The sequence below is a fragment of the Plecotus auritus genome, assembly GCF_963455305.1.
Source record: "Plecotus auritus genome assembly, chromosome: 3".
Taxonomy (NCBI): domain Eukaryota; kingdom Metazoa; phylum Chordata; class Mammalia; order Chiroptera; family Vespertilionidae; genus Plecotus; species Plecotus auritus.
In genome coordinates, this window is record NC_137772.1 from 120,984,358 (window position 1) to 121,002,956 (window position 18,599).

The window sequence follows — 18,599 nt, forward strand, 5'->3', positions numbered from 1 at the left end:
TGCTGCTGCAGAGGCGGGAGAGGCTCCCGCCACCGCTGCTGTGCTTGCCGGCCGTGAGCCCAGTTCAGGGCTTCTGGCTGAGCAGCACTCCCCCTGTGGGAGTGCACTGACCACCAGGGGGCAGCTCCTGCTTTGAGCGTCTGCCCCCTGGTGGTCAGTGTGCGCCATAGCAACTGGTTGTTCCACTGTTTGGTCAATTTGCATATTAGCCTTTTATTATATAGGATGGGAGGGACTAACAGTGGTCAGAGGGGGCGGGGATGGACATAGAGAAAAGTGTGGTGATGGCCAGAGGTTGGGGGGCTGGGTGGAGGAGGATAAAGGAGGGAAAATAGGAGACATCTATAATAGTGTCAACAATAGAATAAAAACAACAATGATATACCACTACACTACATACCTATTAGGAAAACAAAAGATATATTATGAACTATGTATTTACTACTTTGATAAAATTAAAAAATTTAAAAAGAAAGGATTTTGTCCAGAAAGGAGTGTAGTTGAAATGTTTTTATTTTTATAGTAAAGCTAATGAAGCTTCAGAGCCCCTGTGAGGGCTGGATTTGTTCTGGGGGAGAGAGCAAGCAAGTTGCAAACAGTCATTTTGGATAACCTGCCTGAAATGATTTAAAAGAGAAAGGGACAGATTCCCCAAGCCTACAGTTATTTGTAATTTATTTTCTTATTCTAAATAAAGTCATTTTTGAACCTTATTAAAAAAATCCCCCTCCCCCCCCCCCCCCCCCCGCTAAAATTAGTCCTTAAGGTTCAGTAAACTTTAGGCCTCACAAAATCTGTGTTAGTCCCTGAGGGTTGGGGTCCCCAAAGAAGTTTGGATTCATTCATTATATTTATTTGCTCCTTTTAATTCTTGTTCTAGAGGGAGAGCGAGGACAGTTTTTTACTCAGTAATTTTTATAATAAGGATGGTATTGGAACCTGCTCCTTTTTTGGCTGTTCACGGGTTTACCTTACCAGGAATTCACAGAGACTTAAGCCCTTTGAAGATAGGGACAGAGCTGTATTGTGATTCTATAATACAGGCACAAAGTTAATACAACTTTTATAAATATTTGTTGAAAAAACTGATAAATTTCAGTGCCATGAGGCATTACTTTTCTTTCTGCTCCATCTCTTTATTGAGACTTTTGTGCAAAGCATAAGGCTGAGGGGATGAGCAGGTAGAGTGGAGTAAAGTTGCTTTTTCCAAACCCTAGATCCCATACTTTGATTTTACATAGTAGATGCATTTCTGAATGACATTTTGAATTGGGTATATTAGACTTTGCTAATATGAACTCCCTTTACTCATAGAGATTATTTTTAATGATGTTTAAACGTTTCATACTATGAGGTGTAAAATATTTTGCTTATTTCAAGAATCTTTGTGCATTGTTTCTGTAGTAAAGTGAATTATCAACATGGTAAGTCTATTTGGGGGGTCTGTTTAAAATGGGGCACACCAGTACTAAATTCGGCTCTAACAATGACTAATTCTCACACCACGTGTGGAGTTAGATAGCTGTTGGACATAACCATTTCATTTGGTCCCTTTGCTCCCACAGCACCTGCTTCAACCAGAGGCAGTGTCTTGACACTCCAAGACCTCTTTGACATGGCCACCGCAGGGCGTCTACTGCCTGAGGTCTTGGAAGTCAGCCAGGTGCTGACCTTCCAAAGATGGCGACAACCCCGAGGAATGTGCGTCAGGGCGGGGTCCTGTTTGCAGAGGTGGGGCAGGGAGGCACCGGGAAGCTGCCAGTACGAGTCCGCCAGGTTCAGCCGGCCTGCACGAAAGCTCTCCCTCCCCATCTCCTCTCCTCCCAGGCTGGCAGCTGGATGGCTGAGGGGAGTTGCAGCCACTGGTGAGGCCAGGAGTGGGCTCCCGAGGGTGGGGAGCCTGATGCACCAGTCCCAGCCGGGCAGGCACTTCTTCCCTGGCTTTTGGAGGGTGTTCGGGGTGGGGCCTGGAAAGGAGGGAGGCTTCCCCCTCCCCCACTGTTGGGTGGGATGTTGCAGGGGAAGGGCTGTGGATCCCTAGCCCAGGCCCACCCTCCCAGGGGTGGGTCATGGGCTCAGGCACTGCTGAGGCTGCCGGACCCTTGGGGGCCGGAAGGAGCATCTGGGCCCGCCCTGCAGTGAGTCCCTGGCTTGGGTGTCTGAGCGGCAGTCAGCGCTGGGGCCACGGAGTTGTGGCAGATAACAAAGCGCTGGCATCCGTGGCCTTGATGCTGGCGTGTGGGGGTCTGAGAACCTGGCAGACATACCTCTCCTGCCTGTGCCTGGCATGGGCTCTGCTGCGCCGCCGGCGGGGGGAGTGTAGGGGGTGGCCCAGTGGGCGATCGGTCGTGCGAGACCCCAGACCTGCCACACAAGGCAGGACCCCATACCTCTGTGCCGCTGCAGGGGCAGGACCCCAGCATCCGTCACACCGCCGTGGGGGCGGGACCCCAGACCTCAGACTCACTGAGTGAGGTGGGACCCCAGACCCTCTGCCCTGGCAAGACCCATCAATGCACCTCCTGGTGACCGGGTTGTTTGGTCGCTATGGCATTATGGCCACGTGCCATATATATATATATGTATATATATATATATATATATATATATATATATATATATATATATATATATATTATTGATCACTAGCATAATTCCACTGCAATTAGAGAACACAGTCTATGTCACTTCAGTCATTTAAACTTTATGGAGACTTGCTTTATGGGATAGTTTATTGCCAACCTTGGTAAATGTTACTGTGATATTTATCTGGATGCATCACAGTGTACTGTGAACAACACTTAAACCTACATTCTGTGGTTGATGTGGGAAGAGACTGTGTTGTGAACAATGCTTAGACACTCAGTAACCTAGCAGAGGCAGACTACCCTACACATTGAAAAAGTTAAGTATCTTTAGCTAGTACTTACTCGTAAATCTTGACAAGCCAGAATGTTGTCAAGCCATTTATATAGGTAGCCATCTGGGGAAAGGCCCACGTTGTCAAACACAGGGCCGCAGCACAACACTGCTGACATTGCCTGATAACAAAACACAAAACACCTGGGAATGAAAACTGGAATGGTCTAATGGTATGCAACTGACTTTATAAAACATAACTACCAGAATTATAAATGATAAAGGTCTTTTAAAGCAGTTATTTCCACAGATTTTTAAGTATTCCTTAGTATAGTCAATAAAAAGTAACAGATTCCCAATTGGCTCATTTTAGAAGAGCTAAACTCATAAATTTAACTTCATGAAAATGTATTTTATGATCATAACAAGTCTTTATCATGAAACACTAAACATTCAAAGCAAAATGCCATGTCACAGTTTTGAAAATAAACTTACCTTAAGTGAGTTCAAGTGAATTAATTCAGTTCAGAAGATAGAGCTTTTAAACTTTTGCTTTGATGACAAATATTTGACTATGTACTGAATAGACAAACTTGACAAATATTTGACTAATGTACTAAATTGACAAACTATGAAAAACATGGAATAATTGTGATTCTTAATCAAAGATAAAGAAAATGAAAAATATAAACTTCAGTTCCTTTGAGGTTGAGGGGAAAAAGCAAGGGAAGGTGAGATCTTCATTAATTCTGCAGTTAGCAAGTCCAAGTGACTATCAGGGACATGGTTTAAATGAGCTCCATTGAGACAATAGTCAACCTGAAAGTCAGCAATTTATGCTATATATGATAGTTGAAATTAGACTGGGAATCATGTTTCTGAAATTTTTGAACAGTCCTAGTAGAGTGGAAATTTATTTATTTCTGGGAATCTTCTAGGATAAGAGGCTAAAAATGGAAATGGCAGATTTTGAACTTGAGGTTATATATATATATATCTATAAAATAGAGAAATATGCTAATTAACCAGGACACTGTAACATGTCAACCAGACAGGAGGAGGTTGCACGTGCAGCGTTGGGGGCGGGGCGGTAGGGGCCTCTGCATGCCTTTGCTGGGGGAGGGCCTGATCAGCAGTGGCCGTGGCTGCTTCAAGGGCTGGAGAGGGAGGCAGGGCCGGACTGGTGACTCGAGGGTGGGCAGTGCTGCACGATTTCAAATCGCGTGCTGGGCTCCTTATATATATATATATTTATACACACACACACACACACACACACACAGGATGCCCCCAAAATGTATGCACACTTTAATATCTGGTAGCTCAATTTTGAAAATGAAATGTATTTTAATAAAGACTGCCTTTATAATTATTCAAAGTGTATGTATACTTTTTTGGGGGGACACCATACACACACACACACACACACACACACACACACACACACACGCACACCACACACCCCTCAATATAATCTATGGACTTTTTCTTAGGTTGGAAGTTTATTGGCAAGGCAGCTACTTTAAGGGTTTATCCCTTATGAAAAAACATGTGGTTCTATGGGAGAAAAAAGAGAACCTATGTAATACTTTCAACATAAAGATTAAATAAAATTATTAAAAACAAAAAAAAACAAAAAAACATGTGGTTCTTATATAGAAGACACAATGATTAAAGTGGAAGCTTGGATAAGTTTTGCACTTAGAAATTATGAGGCCAATTGGAATAGTTGCATATCTATACACAACTATCGATCTATTTTATATGTGTACATTTTGGAATTTTTAAGGTCAGCTTATGTATTTATGTGTGTGTTTATTTGATTTTTTTGCAAGTGTACTTGGATTCTGTCATATCATATGAAATCATATTATTTATTTTAACCTAATTTAAGGCATGGTTATCAGTTTAAGGAAAGAAACCATGGATCTCACAAGAATCATCATGAGGCAAAGGTGACCTACCTTTAAGGCACAATACTGGTATCTTGTGATCTGATGGTTCCTGTCACTATATCGATCCAGAGGTGTGAACATAATGCTGAAGGGCCCTGCCCACTGGCTGAACAAGATGAAAAGATGGTGCCTCAGGCTTTGCTGGGGGAAGAGAAATCTCCTGTGGTGAACTAGAGAGAAAAATGCAGTTAACAGTCTCTGAGAATAAAAAATATAGTGAATACAATTTATGTGATTATTATACAGCAGTTTTAAATTTTGGAGAAAGGATTAATTTCATTTCCTAACCCCAGTTTTCTTTAGGTAATAAAAAGTGTTTAAAAAGTTAAGCAGAATTTTCTTTCTAAATGTGCATCCTTCCTCACTAGCATGTTGTCAGAGCAGGAAGCAGAGACAAAAGATGACTCGCACACTGTTTTCTATTCAATATCTAGAGAACTTTCCAACACCTTCCGATCAGCTGCTTACATAGACAATGTTCCCTTGACTGCTGCCAGTCTTTAGGAAAAACTATGAAGTATAATGTATAGACAATTTTAAACAAATATACTTTAGCTGAAGAGGCCAGCTCACATCTTACTTTAGAGTCATCAAAATGAGGAGGATTGGTTATACAACATCAAAGTTATGAAAAAGTAGAAATAGTTGAGCGTAGCTTTTTGTAATTATGTCAAGTGCTTTTAATGACAGTCAGTCATTCATTTTTACACCGAACTGGCCTTGAAGTATAGTTTAGATATCAGATAGAATGATTTCTTCAACTTTGTTCTTCTTCCTCAAGATTGCTGTGGCTATTCAGGGTCTTTTGTGGTTCCATATAAATTTTTGGAATATTGGTTCCAATTCTGTAAAATATTCCATTAGTAACTTGATAGGAATTGCGTGGAGTCTATAGATTGCTTTGGGTAGTATGGACATTTTAATGATGTTACTTCTTCCTATCCATCAGCATGGTATACCGTTCCACTTATTTGTATCTTCTTCACTTTCATTCTTCAGTGTCTTATAACTTTTGGAGTACAGGTCTTTTACATTCTTGGTTAAATTTATTCCTAGGTTGTTTTTTTTTTAATGCAATTGTAAATGATATTGTTTTATTAGTTTCCCTTTCTGATAGTTCATTATTGGTGTATAGAAATGCAACTGATTTCTGGATGTTTATTTTGTATCCTGCTACTTTACTGAACTAATTTATCAGTTCTAATAGTTTTTTTTGGTGCAATATTTAGGGTTCTTTATATACAGTATCATGTCACATGCAAATAATGACAGTTTTACGTCTTCTTTTTCAATTTGGATGCCTTTTATTTCTTCCTCTTGTCTGACTGATTGCTGTGGCTAGGACTTCCAGTACTATATTGACTAAGAGTGGTGAGAGTGGACATTCCTATCTTGTTCTCAGTCTTAAGGGAAACGTTTTTTTGGTTTTTCCCATTGAATTTTATATTGGCTGTAGGTTTGTCCTATATACCTTTTATTATGTTGAATTATATTCCCTGTATTTCCATGTTGCTGAGAATTTTTATTATAAACTAGAGGCCTGGAGCATGAAAATTCGTGTGCTTTGGGGGGGTTCCCTCAACCCGGCTTGCGCCCTCTTGCAGTCTGGGACTCTCAGGGGATGTACACTGCTGGCTTAGGCCTGCTCCCCAGGGGATCGGGCCTAAGCTGGCAATCAGACATCCCTCTGGCAGCCTGGAAGGCCTCAGGGGATGTCTTGTGGGGAGCGGGCCTAAGCTATTAGTCGGACATCCTTAGTGCTGCCGTGGAGGCAGGAGAGGCTCCCGCTACCACTGCTGTGCTGGCCAGCCATGAGCTGGCTTCTGGCTGAGTGGCGCTCCCCCTATGGAAACGCACTGACCACCAGGGGGCAGCTCCTGCATTGAGCATCTTCCCCTGGTGGTCAGTGCACGTCATAGCAACCGGTCGTTCCACCATTAGGGTCAATTTGCATATTACCCTTTTATTATATAGGATTTTATTAAATGCTTTAGTCTGCATCTAGTGATACAATCATGTGGTTTTTATTCTTCATTTTGTTTATGTGGTATATCGCATTTATTGGTTTGTGGATATTGTTACCAACCATGCATCCTAGGAATAAATCCCACTTGATCATGGTGTATGATGTTTTCAAAGTATTGATGGATCAGGTTTGCTAATATTTTGTTGAGAATTTTAGCATCTATGTTCATCAAGGATATTGACCTATAATTTTCTTTCTTTGTAGTGTCTTTATTTGGTTTTGGAATTAGGATAATGCTGGTCTCATAAAATAAGCGTGGGAGTCTTTCCTCCTCTTGAATTTCCTGGAATATTTTAAAAAGGATAGTTGTTAGTTCTTCTTTGAATGTTTGATAAAATTCTCCTATGAAGCCATCTGGTCCATGTCTTGTTTGTCGGGAGTTTTTTTTACTACTGCTTTAATTCTACTAATTATAATTTGTCTATTCAGATTCTCTGAGTCTTCCTGATTCGGTTTTGGAAGATTGTATATTTCTAGGAATTTATCCATTTTTTCCCAATTGTCCAATTTGTTAGCATACAGTTTTTCATAATATTTTCTTAAAATACTTTGTATTTCTGTGGCGTCACTTGTTACTTCTCCTCTTTCATGTCTGATTTTATTTATTAGGATCCTCTCTCTTTTCTTCTTCATGAGTGTGGTTAAAGGTTTATCAACCTTGTTTACCTTTTCAAAGACCCAGCTCTTGGTTTCATTGATCTTTTGTATTTTTTAAAGTCTTTGTCATTTATTTCTGTTCTGATCTTTATTATTTCTGTTCTTCTACTCACTTTGGAGTTTGCTAGTTTTTCCTTTTCTAGTTCCCTTAAGTATAAAGTTAGATTGTTTACTTGAGATTTTTCTTGTTTCTTAAAGTAGGCCTGTAATACTATGAATCTCCCTCTTAGAACTGCTTTTGCTGTATACAGTAGATTTTGGGTTGTTGTGTTCTCATTTTCTTTTGTTTTAAGGTATCTTTATTTCTTCCTTGATCTCATTGTTGACCCATTCATTGTTTTGTAACATGTTATTTAGCTCCATGTGTTTGTGTGTTTTTCAGTTGTTTTCTTGTGATTGATTTCTGGTTTCATAGCATTATTGCCAGGAAGATGCTTAATATGGTTTCAACCTTCTTAAATTTACTGAGACTTGTTTTTGTCTAACATGTAGTCTATCCTAGAAAATATGCCATGTGCACTTGAAACAAATGTATATTCTGCTGCCTTGGGGTGAAATGCTCTGAGGATATCAATTAAATCTATCTGATACAGTGTATCACTTAAGGCTACTGTTTCCTTGTTGATTTTCTGTCTGCAAGATCTATTCATTGGTGTTAATGTGCTATTAAAGTCCCCTACTATGACTATATTATTGTCTATCTCTCCCTTTATGTCTATCAAGATTTGTTTTATATATTTAGGTGTTCCAATGTTGGGTGCATAAATATTTACAAGGGTTATATCATTTTGTTGGATTGATCTCTTTATCATTATGTATTGTCCTTCTTTTGCTCTTATTACAGCCTTTGTTTTAAAGTTTATTTTGTCATATATAAGTCTTGCTATTCCAGTTCATTGTTCATTTCCATCTGTATGAAATATCTTTTTCTATCCCTTCATCTTTACTCAGTGTATATCTTTGATTCTGTGGTGGGTCTCTTGCAGAGAGCATATATATGGATCTTACTTTTTTATCTATTCAGCCACCCTATGTCTTTTGATTGAAGCATTTAAGCCATTTACATTTATACTGATTATTAATAGGTACATATTTAATGCCATTTTACTCTTTTAACTTATATTCCTTTGTTTTTTTTCTCCTCTTGTTCCTCCTCCTTCTTAAAGAAAACCCTTTAACATTTTTTTTTGATTCAAAGGAATCTGCCTGTCATTTTTTAAAAACATTTATTATTATACTGATTAGGTGATAATGAACTCCATTAGCTTTTTTTTTTTTCCTCTGAGAAGCTCTTTATTTCTTCTTCAATTTTAATGATAGTCAGGCTGAGTAAATTAGGTCCTTGCTTTTTGTCACTTTGAATATTTCCTGGCAAGTTCTTCTGGCCTAAAATGTTTCTGTTGAGAAATCAGATGATAGTCTTATGGGAGCTCCCTTGTAGGTAACTGACTATCTTTCTCTTGCTATTTCTAAGATTTTGGTAGATTGATTGCCTCCGTTTCACTTAACTTTATTTCTTCAGATTTCTTATGTTCTTTCATTTGGGGCATATTTATTTTTCTCTCTATGTTGGCTGTCTCTTTGTGTTTATTTCTATGTGTTATGTAGGTATGCTTTGACTCCCTGTCTTGCTGGGGTGGCCTTATGTAGTAGGTGTCCTGTGGGACCCCATGGCAAAATTTCCTTGATCACCTGTGCTGGGTGCTCCTGGAATATCCCTTATAGGACTTTTCTATTGTAATTGAATCTTAATTACTATTGGCCTGTTTGTGTGTGGATTGGCCATTATGCTGGCTGACTGTGAGGATCAATTCCAACCACAGTGAATGAGCTGCTGTGCAGGTGCTGACCTCTCAAAGTGGAATCCACCTCAGCAGGGTCTGTTGCATGTAGAAATCTTCCTTTGGATGTGCCACTTGTGAGGCTATTTGGATCCTGCTGTGATGATGTCTGAATATCACCAGTGGGCATGTTGGTTCTAGGTCTTCTTGGATGGGAATCTGGTGCAGGTCAATGTCAGATGCTGCTTGTGACTGGCTCTGGACAACCTGTTTGGAGCTACAAAGTGGTCCACAATTCGTGGCTGCCTCTGCTGGGCCTGGGTGTGCATGGAAAGGATCAAGCTGCACACTAATGCTTGCTTTTACCAGCCTCGGACCAGGGAGCAAGTCTTTAAAAGTCCCAAGGAAACCTGATGTCTGCCTCTGCCTGCCTCCACCTGCTGCCTTCCTGGTAGGCTCAGTCACTGAAAGAGCCTTTTGTGGTACTCAAGTTGTATGTGATAGGTTCCTAGTGAGTCACTAGATAGGGGAGAGAGGTGTTCACCAGATCTACACAGGTTCAAACTCATTGTCAGTGCTGGCCTGAGCCACTTAACAAATCAAATGTCCCAGTATACACCAAGTCTAGCTGCCACTTGCTGGGTGCTTGCACACCTTTGTGGTAGGTCAGGGTCTCAGGGAGTTTTAGGATGAGGCCAGCAGAGTTTATCAGGCCCAAAGTGATCAAGATTTGGCTGTGTGAAGGGAAGGCCCTGCACCAGTTGGGTGTATGAGGGGAAAATTTTCCCTTTCCCATAGCGACACAACTCAGTCTGTCTCAGATTCTGCCCAGATCTCACAGGGTGGAGCCATCCAAAGTTGAGAGGCTGGGGCTGACAGGTGCCAGGAGCGGGAGGCTAGTAGATCTCCCTTGAGGAGGAGGTGCTAGTCAGGTTCATGGGAAAGCTGGGGGAATTGCCCCCTCCCCAAAGTCACACAACTCAGTCACTGACACTACCTGCATTGGCCCAGACCTCTACACCCTGGCCCAGGCATTTGACTTCTCTTCAGGGTGGAAGCTCTGTAGAGTGGGTTGACAGGGAGTCCAGAGTGTGGGGCTATTGCATTCATCCAACCTGATGCTGTCTGGAAGGGTGTGCTCCACCCAAGAAAGATGGCATCTGCTGAGCAGTACAGTGACTGAACACAAATATTTAATGAAATAAATATTTGAAATGTATAATTAAAAAAAAGAATTACTTAAATGGGCTAAATGCTCCAATCAAAGTACATACGGTAGCAGAATGGGTAAGAAAGTAAGACCCATATATACTAGTATGCCGCCTACAGGAAAACCATTTCAGATAGAAAGACACACTAATTGAATGTAAAGGGATGAAAAAGATATTTCATGCAAAGGGAAACAAATAAAAGAAAGCTGGTGTATATTTCTACCAGACAAAACAGACTTTAAAACATGTTCACAGATTAGCACAAGAATGAACAAAAATGAAGCACCTGTGAATGTTCCCTCTGAATTCCTTCCTTGATATGGAAGTCACTTAGGTTCATTTTCACATGGAAACCAAAATAAAAAATAGAAATAATGACAAATACAAAGCAAAGCTTAATTCCTATTGTTCCCTTTCCAACTCTGTGCTGAATTACCACAATCTATCCTCATGTATATTTCCAAGTATTTCAAGACAAATAGACAATCCCACCCCACCCTGCACCAAGCCAGGAGGATTAGAGGGAAGCACTGTCCTGAGGAACAAAAGTTTTTTCAAGCATAAAGGTAAGTAACGTGCAGTGATGCATCACTGTACCTGGAACACATTGAATCAAGTTGGCGACCATGGCACTAAAATGTGCCCGGATATCTTTAAGAATTTCAACTTCTTTATCATTTTCAGCTTCTAGCAGCATGCGGGTCAGGTCTACGTACTCTAGGAACAAAGCTCCAAGGGCTAAAGTATCCCGTTCTAAGGCTCCATTTGTGCTGGAATAAAGAAAAATGGAACTTTTAGATGCTCAGTCTTCATTTCAAAGTGGTACATGCTTCATGGAAAATAAGATCCACTTTCAGAAATGACACACTACATTTGTTCTTGACCTATATGCAGCGTAAATAGATTAAGAACCCCCAAAAGAATTTTGGACTTTTTCTGAGTAAAAGTTAAAGGTAATATATTTTGAAAAAGAAAGGAAATAAAAAGAGATAAAAGTAGACCAGTGTGGTAAGCAGAGGTCAATTAGGGGAAATTTTTACCCTACCTGTCACTTATTACACCAGCATCAGCCAGAAGTTCAAAAATTCGAAGTAACTGTAGTCTTAACAAGTCCCGCCGTTCTCGGCGTTTTTTGTTCTGTACAGAAAGAGGTGATACCACTTATAGACATGAACAAGGCAATATGAGCTTTTCTTTAGGAAACTGGGTTAAAGAAAGGCCTAACCTAGTCCTTTTCAATTTTCTAAACATAAAAGACAAAATGTATTTTTCTCTTTTCCTAATCCTTAGAGACAATGTTTGCTATTACAGGTTGTAAGAGAAAGATCATCGGAAGGGTGGAGGTTGGTAAGTATCTATATGGTGGAAATGTTCAGAACAAGCCTCAATTCCTAGATGCTCCAAGCATGTGTGGAAAGACTGGAGCATCTTAAGTCAAGTAGAAAAGAAGAGTGGACACTAATACTCCTGCCAATCTGACCACGGAGCTCACATGTTCTTACTCAAACTGCTCAATTTTTGTTACTTCTTGCTTGATTCTTACTACTATATGGGAAGCTCATTTTAGTCTTCTTTTATATTTTATTTTTTATCCTGCTACATTATAAGTTTGTCCTTTTTAGAGTTCACTTTGGGGAAGATAATGTTGGGGAAAATGCTTCATATGCCAGACAAAACAAATAATATTTGTGACCATTCAACTCCCTGTAAAAAAACAAGCAAACAAACTAAAAACCAAAATTCAATCAACTCAAACCTTCTTCAAATAAATGTGATATCTTAACATACAAATGACTCCTTAGGTTGTTTTGCTTTCATAAACATAGGACATAAAATCTTTTAAAGTAGGAGCCATATTATAGTAAGTATTCAAATATTGAAGAAATGAAAATAACAAAAGCTAAAATGTTAAGATTCAATATTAAAAGCATGCTGGGGAAACCATTTGGTATGATTTAAATTCATACCACTGTCCAAATACATCAAGTATCTTAATGATTTAATTTCAAAATCTTACCTCGGGTCTTCGTTCCAGAGCTTCTTTCATTAATGGGTGAAGTTCTTCTACCAATTCTCTACAGAGGAAAAAGTCAGCATTTTAAATATATTATTATTGACACCAAATTTGTCACCAAACATATCCATCCAATCCTAAATCATTTGGTTTTTCCACTTTGCTTCTGACATCAAAATCTCCCCTGGCCTTCCCATTTCCCAGTCACATGGTGAACTGTAATTAGGTACTGGCCTATACTTTGTATTATTGGTATTAATCCCAGTGCTGTGTATATCATTTTGGCTCAATACATGTATTGACTTGGTTTTGATTTAATGTCTGAACAATTAAACAATATTTTGCAAGTACTTCCTAAATTTAAAGCACTTTACTGCAGGCTGTGGACCTGAAGATAAGTGTAACTGAGTCTCTGCATAGAAATTTTCAGTCTAATTAGAGCATAAGAGAAGGTGCAATACTATAGCACTGCCTTTGGGATCTGTGCTCAGGGGAATGACTGATAGTTGATTCTGACATGAAGTTTTTTTGTAATTTCAGAGATAAATTCCTTTATTTAAACTATAAGACAAATATAAATATGGCAAGTACTATAGTAGTGAGGTTCTCATAAAAACCTTACCTCTTATGTAGTAAAAATAGAAGTTTGATCATGTTAATATATATCTCATATTACATGTACATACTTCACCTGTCCCCATTATCTAGCCTGTTGGTGGGTATTTTGTTTATAACCTGCTCCATATCTAAAAACCTTGTATTTTCTGGTAGAATATTTTGTGCTAATAGAAATTGCCCTCCAGGGAAATCCAGGGACAGGAAGGTAAACTCTATTGGATTCTGTACCAAGACATAGAAAGCCTCCATTTCATTCCTGAATTTTCCAATATAGATGCTAGAATTTTTTTCACCAAAGACATGGAAATAATATTAATGGTCTCTTCCACCTAAGAGCAGACATTAACCAAATATTTACTATGTGCATTTTTATATTAACTCTCTTAATAAATCTGAGACAGATCCTATAATTATACCAATTTTTTTTTATTAGAGAGCCACACTTTATTTTTACTGATTATAAAAATTTTACAGGGGAGGGAACGGAGGCCCAGATCTACATGGTTAGTAAGTTGCATAAGTTACTTCCCCTGAGGAACACTAAGAAGATGAGATATGCAAAAGAAAGCCTCAGGTTCTTTGGGAAAAATGTTCAGAAATTTCAGGAATTGTTCTTATTATCTTCTTATAGTATTTTACATGATGCTTTTTTAGTTTTAATAAATAAGTAGTAAAACTTTAAGTGGCATCCAAGTAGACAGAACTCACAATTACTTTTTAAATTCTTCTCAAAAAAATTCTTTATTGTTTAAAGTATTACATATGTCTCCTTTTTCCCCTATTGACCTCTCCCTGGCCACCCCCACCTCCAGCACATGCCTTCACCCCACTAGTGTCTGTGTCCATTGGTTATGCTTACATGCATGCATACATGTCATTTGGTTGATCTCTTACCCCTCCACCCAAACCCTCTCATGCCTTCCCTCTTAAGTTTGACGGTCTTTTTGATGATTCTCTGTCTCTAGATTTTTTTTATTCATCAGTTTTTGTTGTTCATTATATTACACTCACAATTACTTTTTATAAGGATAAAATCTGACTCTACATGAATAATGTAACTGATCTTTTTCAGTTGCCTCTAAGATGTCTCATTAATCTTCATTTTTCAAATAGGGTCTTTCAGAAGCTTGAAGTGTTCCCTTTTGTATCTGTGTGAAACCTATACAATTTAATTTGTCCTCATAAACTTTCCTGCTTAGCTAAAGTCATCAGAGGCAGCCCGAATATAACATTTTATTATGACTCTTTCAAAGGCTTAACACTGCCTCACATGGAATGGTTATTTAATTAAAGCTGTGAAATGACTAAGAAATCTAGAAAGTGAGTTATGATGATTCCATAAAGGCAGATAAAGCACCTTACAGAAATGTCCACTAGAGTAACAGGTCATCCCTAAGAGAGTTGTACCAATGCTTAACCTTTGAGAGTGTTGCATTATTGGCAGACACTCCTTATTGTGACCTTAAAGCCTCTGGACAGTCTGGTTAACTGGACATTGACAGGGAAATTGTTTTTACAGTTATCTAAAACAAAGCTTGAAAGTGAGATAAAATCTGAGTGGTAAAGTCAAAGTTGCAATGACAAAAAGTGAAACATGAGGCAGCTGCAAACAAGGGTTGTTTCATGCACATCAGCCAGGACACAGGAAAGAGCGTCATGCCAGAAACTGCAGATACTTGCCCATAGCAAACTCAGACTTGTGTTAAAAACAGGAACTATGACAGCAGCAGCATGTATGAATTTACAACAACTTATTAAGACTAATGTACCTGAAAACAAGGGAATTTGTTCTTCCAAATCCTAAAACTAAGGACTCTGTGATCTCAATGCCCTCTAGTCTCATCAAAGGCACCAACTGCTTTAACAGAACTCCCACCAATGGGGTGCCCATGGCCTGAAACAAGTTAATTAAAAGAGAAAAAGAGGTCACATGGGAACAGATGCTTCCTTTAGTCAAACGGTGATTCCATTATAACAGTTTCAAAGTCTGAACGACTTCCCAAGGCACTGCCATCATTTCAGGAAAAATAAAACAACCCATACATTTGATATAGCACAATGAATGCATTTTTCATCTGAGACACAAATTAAAGAACTTTTAAATTATAATAGTCTTCTTAAAAAAACAAATTAAATCTACAAAACTTATCATTAACAAGATAATTTAATCAAGGCATGGTTTAAAGGTAAAGACTTGGTGTGGAGTGACAGACATGCAGTGTGTAGGACACGAATCAAACCTTAGGGCAATAAAAATACAAGTCCCAATGTTTTAAGAAAGTTTGCTCACCTCTCTTTATCTTCTGCTGTCCATTTGTCAGGCAGAAATTATAAATTATGCACATAAACACTCAGTGGAATTTAGAAATGTTCAGGGTGAAAATCTGATTCTGAATACTCCAGATGGCAGGCACAGTACAATTTATACTGTGAACTCTAGACAAACAAGCTAAAAAAAACCCTTACAGAATAATTCTTCTGAAGCATGTCATGTCACCTTGTTATCGTAGCTCACTGTACCATCAGGTGTGGTCGCCATTATTTCTGGAGTCGAAGCTCTTAAGTGTCCCGGGCTCATGATACTGGGTTTTGCAACTCCAAAGCAAAGAATGAGGTAGTTTCTCCACAAGGTCACATAGTTGTCTCCACTGCCAGCAGTGCTGGTTTTCTTGGCATTAATTGGGCTGCTAGAAATATGGAGAAGTGAGCACTAGGTCAGGATTTTAAATATCATTTATTGAATAATGATCCTACAAAGTACTCAAAGAGAGTTGAAGAGCTATCTGTCAAGGATTGTCTGGACAGGGAAGGTCACTACTGGATAGAAAGTTGTATAAACTTTCATAACATTTTCACCAGTAAGGTCTGAGATTCTGTACTTAGACATTCATATTGATTATTATGAAAAGCAACAACAACAACAATAACAAAAAAAACTAGCTCTAGATGAGAACTTTGAACCAGATTTTTATTCAATGTTAAGAATTCTATATTAGGAAGTTCAGAATCTAGAGAAGATTATAATATCTTAATCTCTTATATGAAATGAAAATGTAAGAGGGAAAATGGTGACGAGCAAAACAGAGGAAAGCACATAGACCCCTTACTTGGGGTCCACCAGAGGCATGACCGACTGGAGCCGAGTGAAGGCATATGGCCAGGCATAGCTGAGGGCCGTGGGACAATGCTTGGGCAAGTTCTCCTGTCGCAGGAAACTGAACAGGCAGAGGACCCAGGGATCTTTGACAGACTGAGCAAATATCCAGACGTGGGATGGGCTCTTCACATCATAATGGCTGTTGACCAGGACCGCATTCCACTCCACCAACCACTGAAGATCCACACTGTGGGTCAGTGGTAAGGTGGCCTGCAGGTGCAAGAGGGCAAGGAATCAACACCATACTGTAAACACCACATCTTCCTCATAGCTTTTCCTGACCACCTCTGTAACCGGCCATGCAGTGACTCTAAAACGTTCTCCTACCCCTACCATATAGGACTTGTTCCTAGGCTAGATGACAAGCAACCGAAGTACAGAGGTTAAGGACAGGGGTTGTACTTCGTATAGTTTTAATGTCATATAACACTGTGCATTGGTAAGCAGATCTTGCTCACTGAATATTTGTTGAACAAAGACATGACATTAGTTAATTCAAACTAGACCAAAGATTTGCCATTTTAAAATTCTGAAAAGTTATTAATCTCTGAGATTCATAAATGTGCATTTAATACCTATAATAAGGATATATATATATATATATATATATATATATATATATATAGCAATGATAATTACTTAGGGAGACGGCTGAGTTTAATTCCTTTTATAAAAGGCATTTTATTGATGATTTTTAAGATAAGATACCTATATATTCTTGTCCTATGTTATCAAGCCAAACATACATTCTAGAACCTTTTGAAAGATATCGAATCACATAAGTTCTTATTCATTTTCTTTTAAGCCCAGAAATCAAAATTTACAGAAGACCAAGTTTCAAATAATGTAGCTGTAGTACCAGGAGAGAAAATTGCCTTCATCTTTGTTAGGCATTTAATGCAATCCATTTTCTTTGTTGGGTCGAGGAGTTCCTGTAGGTCAGAGCACCCCACTAGTGGCCTCGATGGTTAATGCACCAGACAGAAGAGATTCCAGCCCAGATTCTGCCCAAAGCCTGTGACCAGAAAACCCCCGGATATCCCAAAGTGTTTCATTTATGACTTGGGGATTACAATGCTGCTCTCACTCCACCTTTATGTGAATGGGAGGTAAGAACACCTGGCACAGAGCAGGTACCGCTTGCCCCATCTCCCCTCCTGTGCATCTTCCTAAGTGCAGAGTTGCTGTCCTAATTACCCTGGCTCAAGGTTTTGACTCTGATAAACACAGAACAAAATCACATGAGCAAAATATAACCTGCATGGAAATAAGATCTGTGTATAAAATAATAAAACTTGACTCCTCCATTCCATGTTCAAACAATTTGGATTTCTAAAAGACGCAGTAGATGTGCACTGCATGGCTAACAGTTTTAGTATTATCGTTATTATCACAACCATAGCAAGAACAAGACTACTAAAAGATATAGATCTGTATTGAATTTCAGTTGGAAAAAGCCACATAAAGCTCACAAGTATTGTTAGGTTTTCTAGTCACTCATAGCTATTTTTCAATTATGTTTGTATTCATTTATAGTTATTTGACAAGAATATGTGAGGGACATTGACAGTGTGGATTCTGCATGCATTCAGGATGTGTCCTGCTCTCTTCAGCTTTGGAGATGAAATTAGTCCAGGTTCCATGACTACACTGTACTAATTTTTTAAAAAACAGACAATTGAAATCCATTTCAATCTCTTTTCTACTTATTCATGAAAACTGAAGCTGCTAATATGCACTTTATAAGGGAGAATATGTTTGTGAGACAGATAAAGCTGTACTAGAGTCAGAGTCCAATTAGGGTCAAGACCAGGCCTTATCACTTCCTTCTGTGTGACTATGGCCCTGTGTCCCTTAATGTTTTTGAGTTTTGATACCTATCAGGGTCAAAATGATAATAAATGTGAAAGCACCTTATAAACTGTAAAGCACCCTTAAATATAAGGTACATATAGTGTTAAGTACAATAAATTATGTGAATTAGTTTTCTTAAAAAAGCCTGAGCAATTCTTCTTGAAATTGTAGTTTTCAAAATATTATTTATATACCTAAGGCTCAAATTTCATTTGAAACTAGAGGCCTGGGGCACAAAATTCATGAAGGGGGGGATCCTCTCAGCCCAGCCTGCACCCTCTCCAATCCGGGACCCCTTGGGGGATGTCCGACTGCTGGTTAAGCCCCGATCCCTGGGACCAGGCCTAAACTGGCAGTCAGACATCCCTCTCACAATCCAGGACCGCTGGCTCCTAACTACTCACCTGCCTGCCTGCCTTACAACCCCTAACTGCTCCCCCTGCTGGCCTGATCATCCCTAACTGTCT

At 39.1% G+C, this 18,599-nt stretch overlaps 1 protein-coding gene across 11 annotated transcripts in view; it reads right to left on the bottom strand.

Moving 5' to 3' along the window:
* FRY (FRY microtubule binding protein) overlaps positions 1-18,599 on the bottom strand; it is a gene marked incomplete at its 5' end in the record, with an annotated part of 677,381 nt that overhangs the window by 239,586 nt on the left and 419,196 nt on the right. For all 11 annotated transcript variants that reach the window (XR_013960263.1, XM_080662182.1, XM_080662181.1 and 8 more), the window contains 8 exons: positions 2,931-3,041; positions 4,824-4,984; positions 11,087-11,259; positions 11,535-11,626; positions 12,507-12,564; positions 14,891-15,015; positions 15,619-15,808; positions 16,229-16,488. Coding sequence is in view for 10 of the 11 variants with exons in the window: in XM_080662182.1 (XP_080518308.1) it covers positions 2,931-3,041; positions 4,824-4,984; positions 11,087-11,259; positions 11,535-11,626; positions 12,507-12,564; positions 14,891-15,015; positions 15,619-15,808; positions 16,229-16,488 (1,170 nt within the window). The remainder of the gene's footprint in view (positions 1-2,930; positions 3,042-4,823; positions 4,985-11,086; positions 11,260-11,534; positions 11,627-12,506; positions 12,565-14,890; positions 15,016-15,618; positions 15,809-16,228; positions 16,489-18,599) is intronic.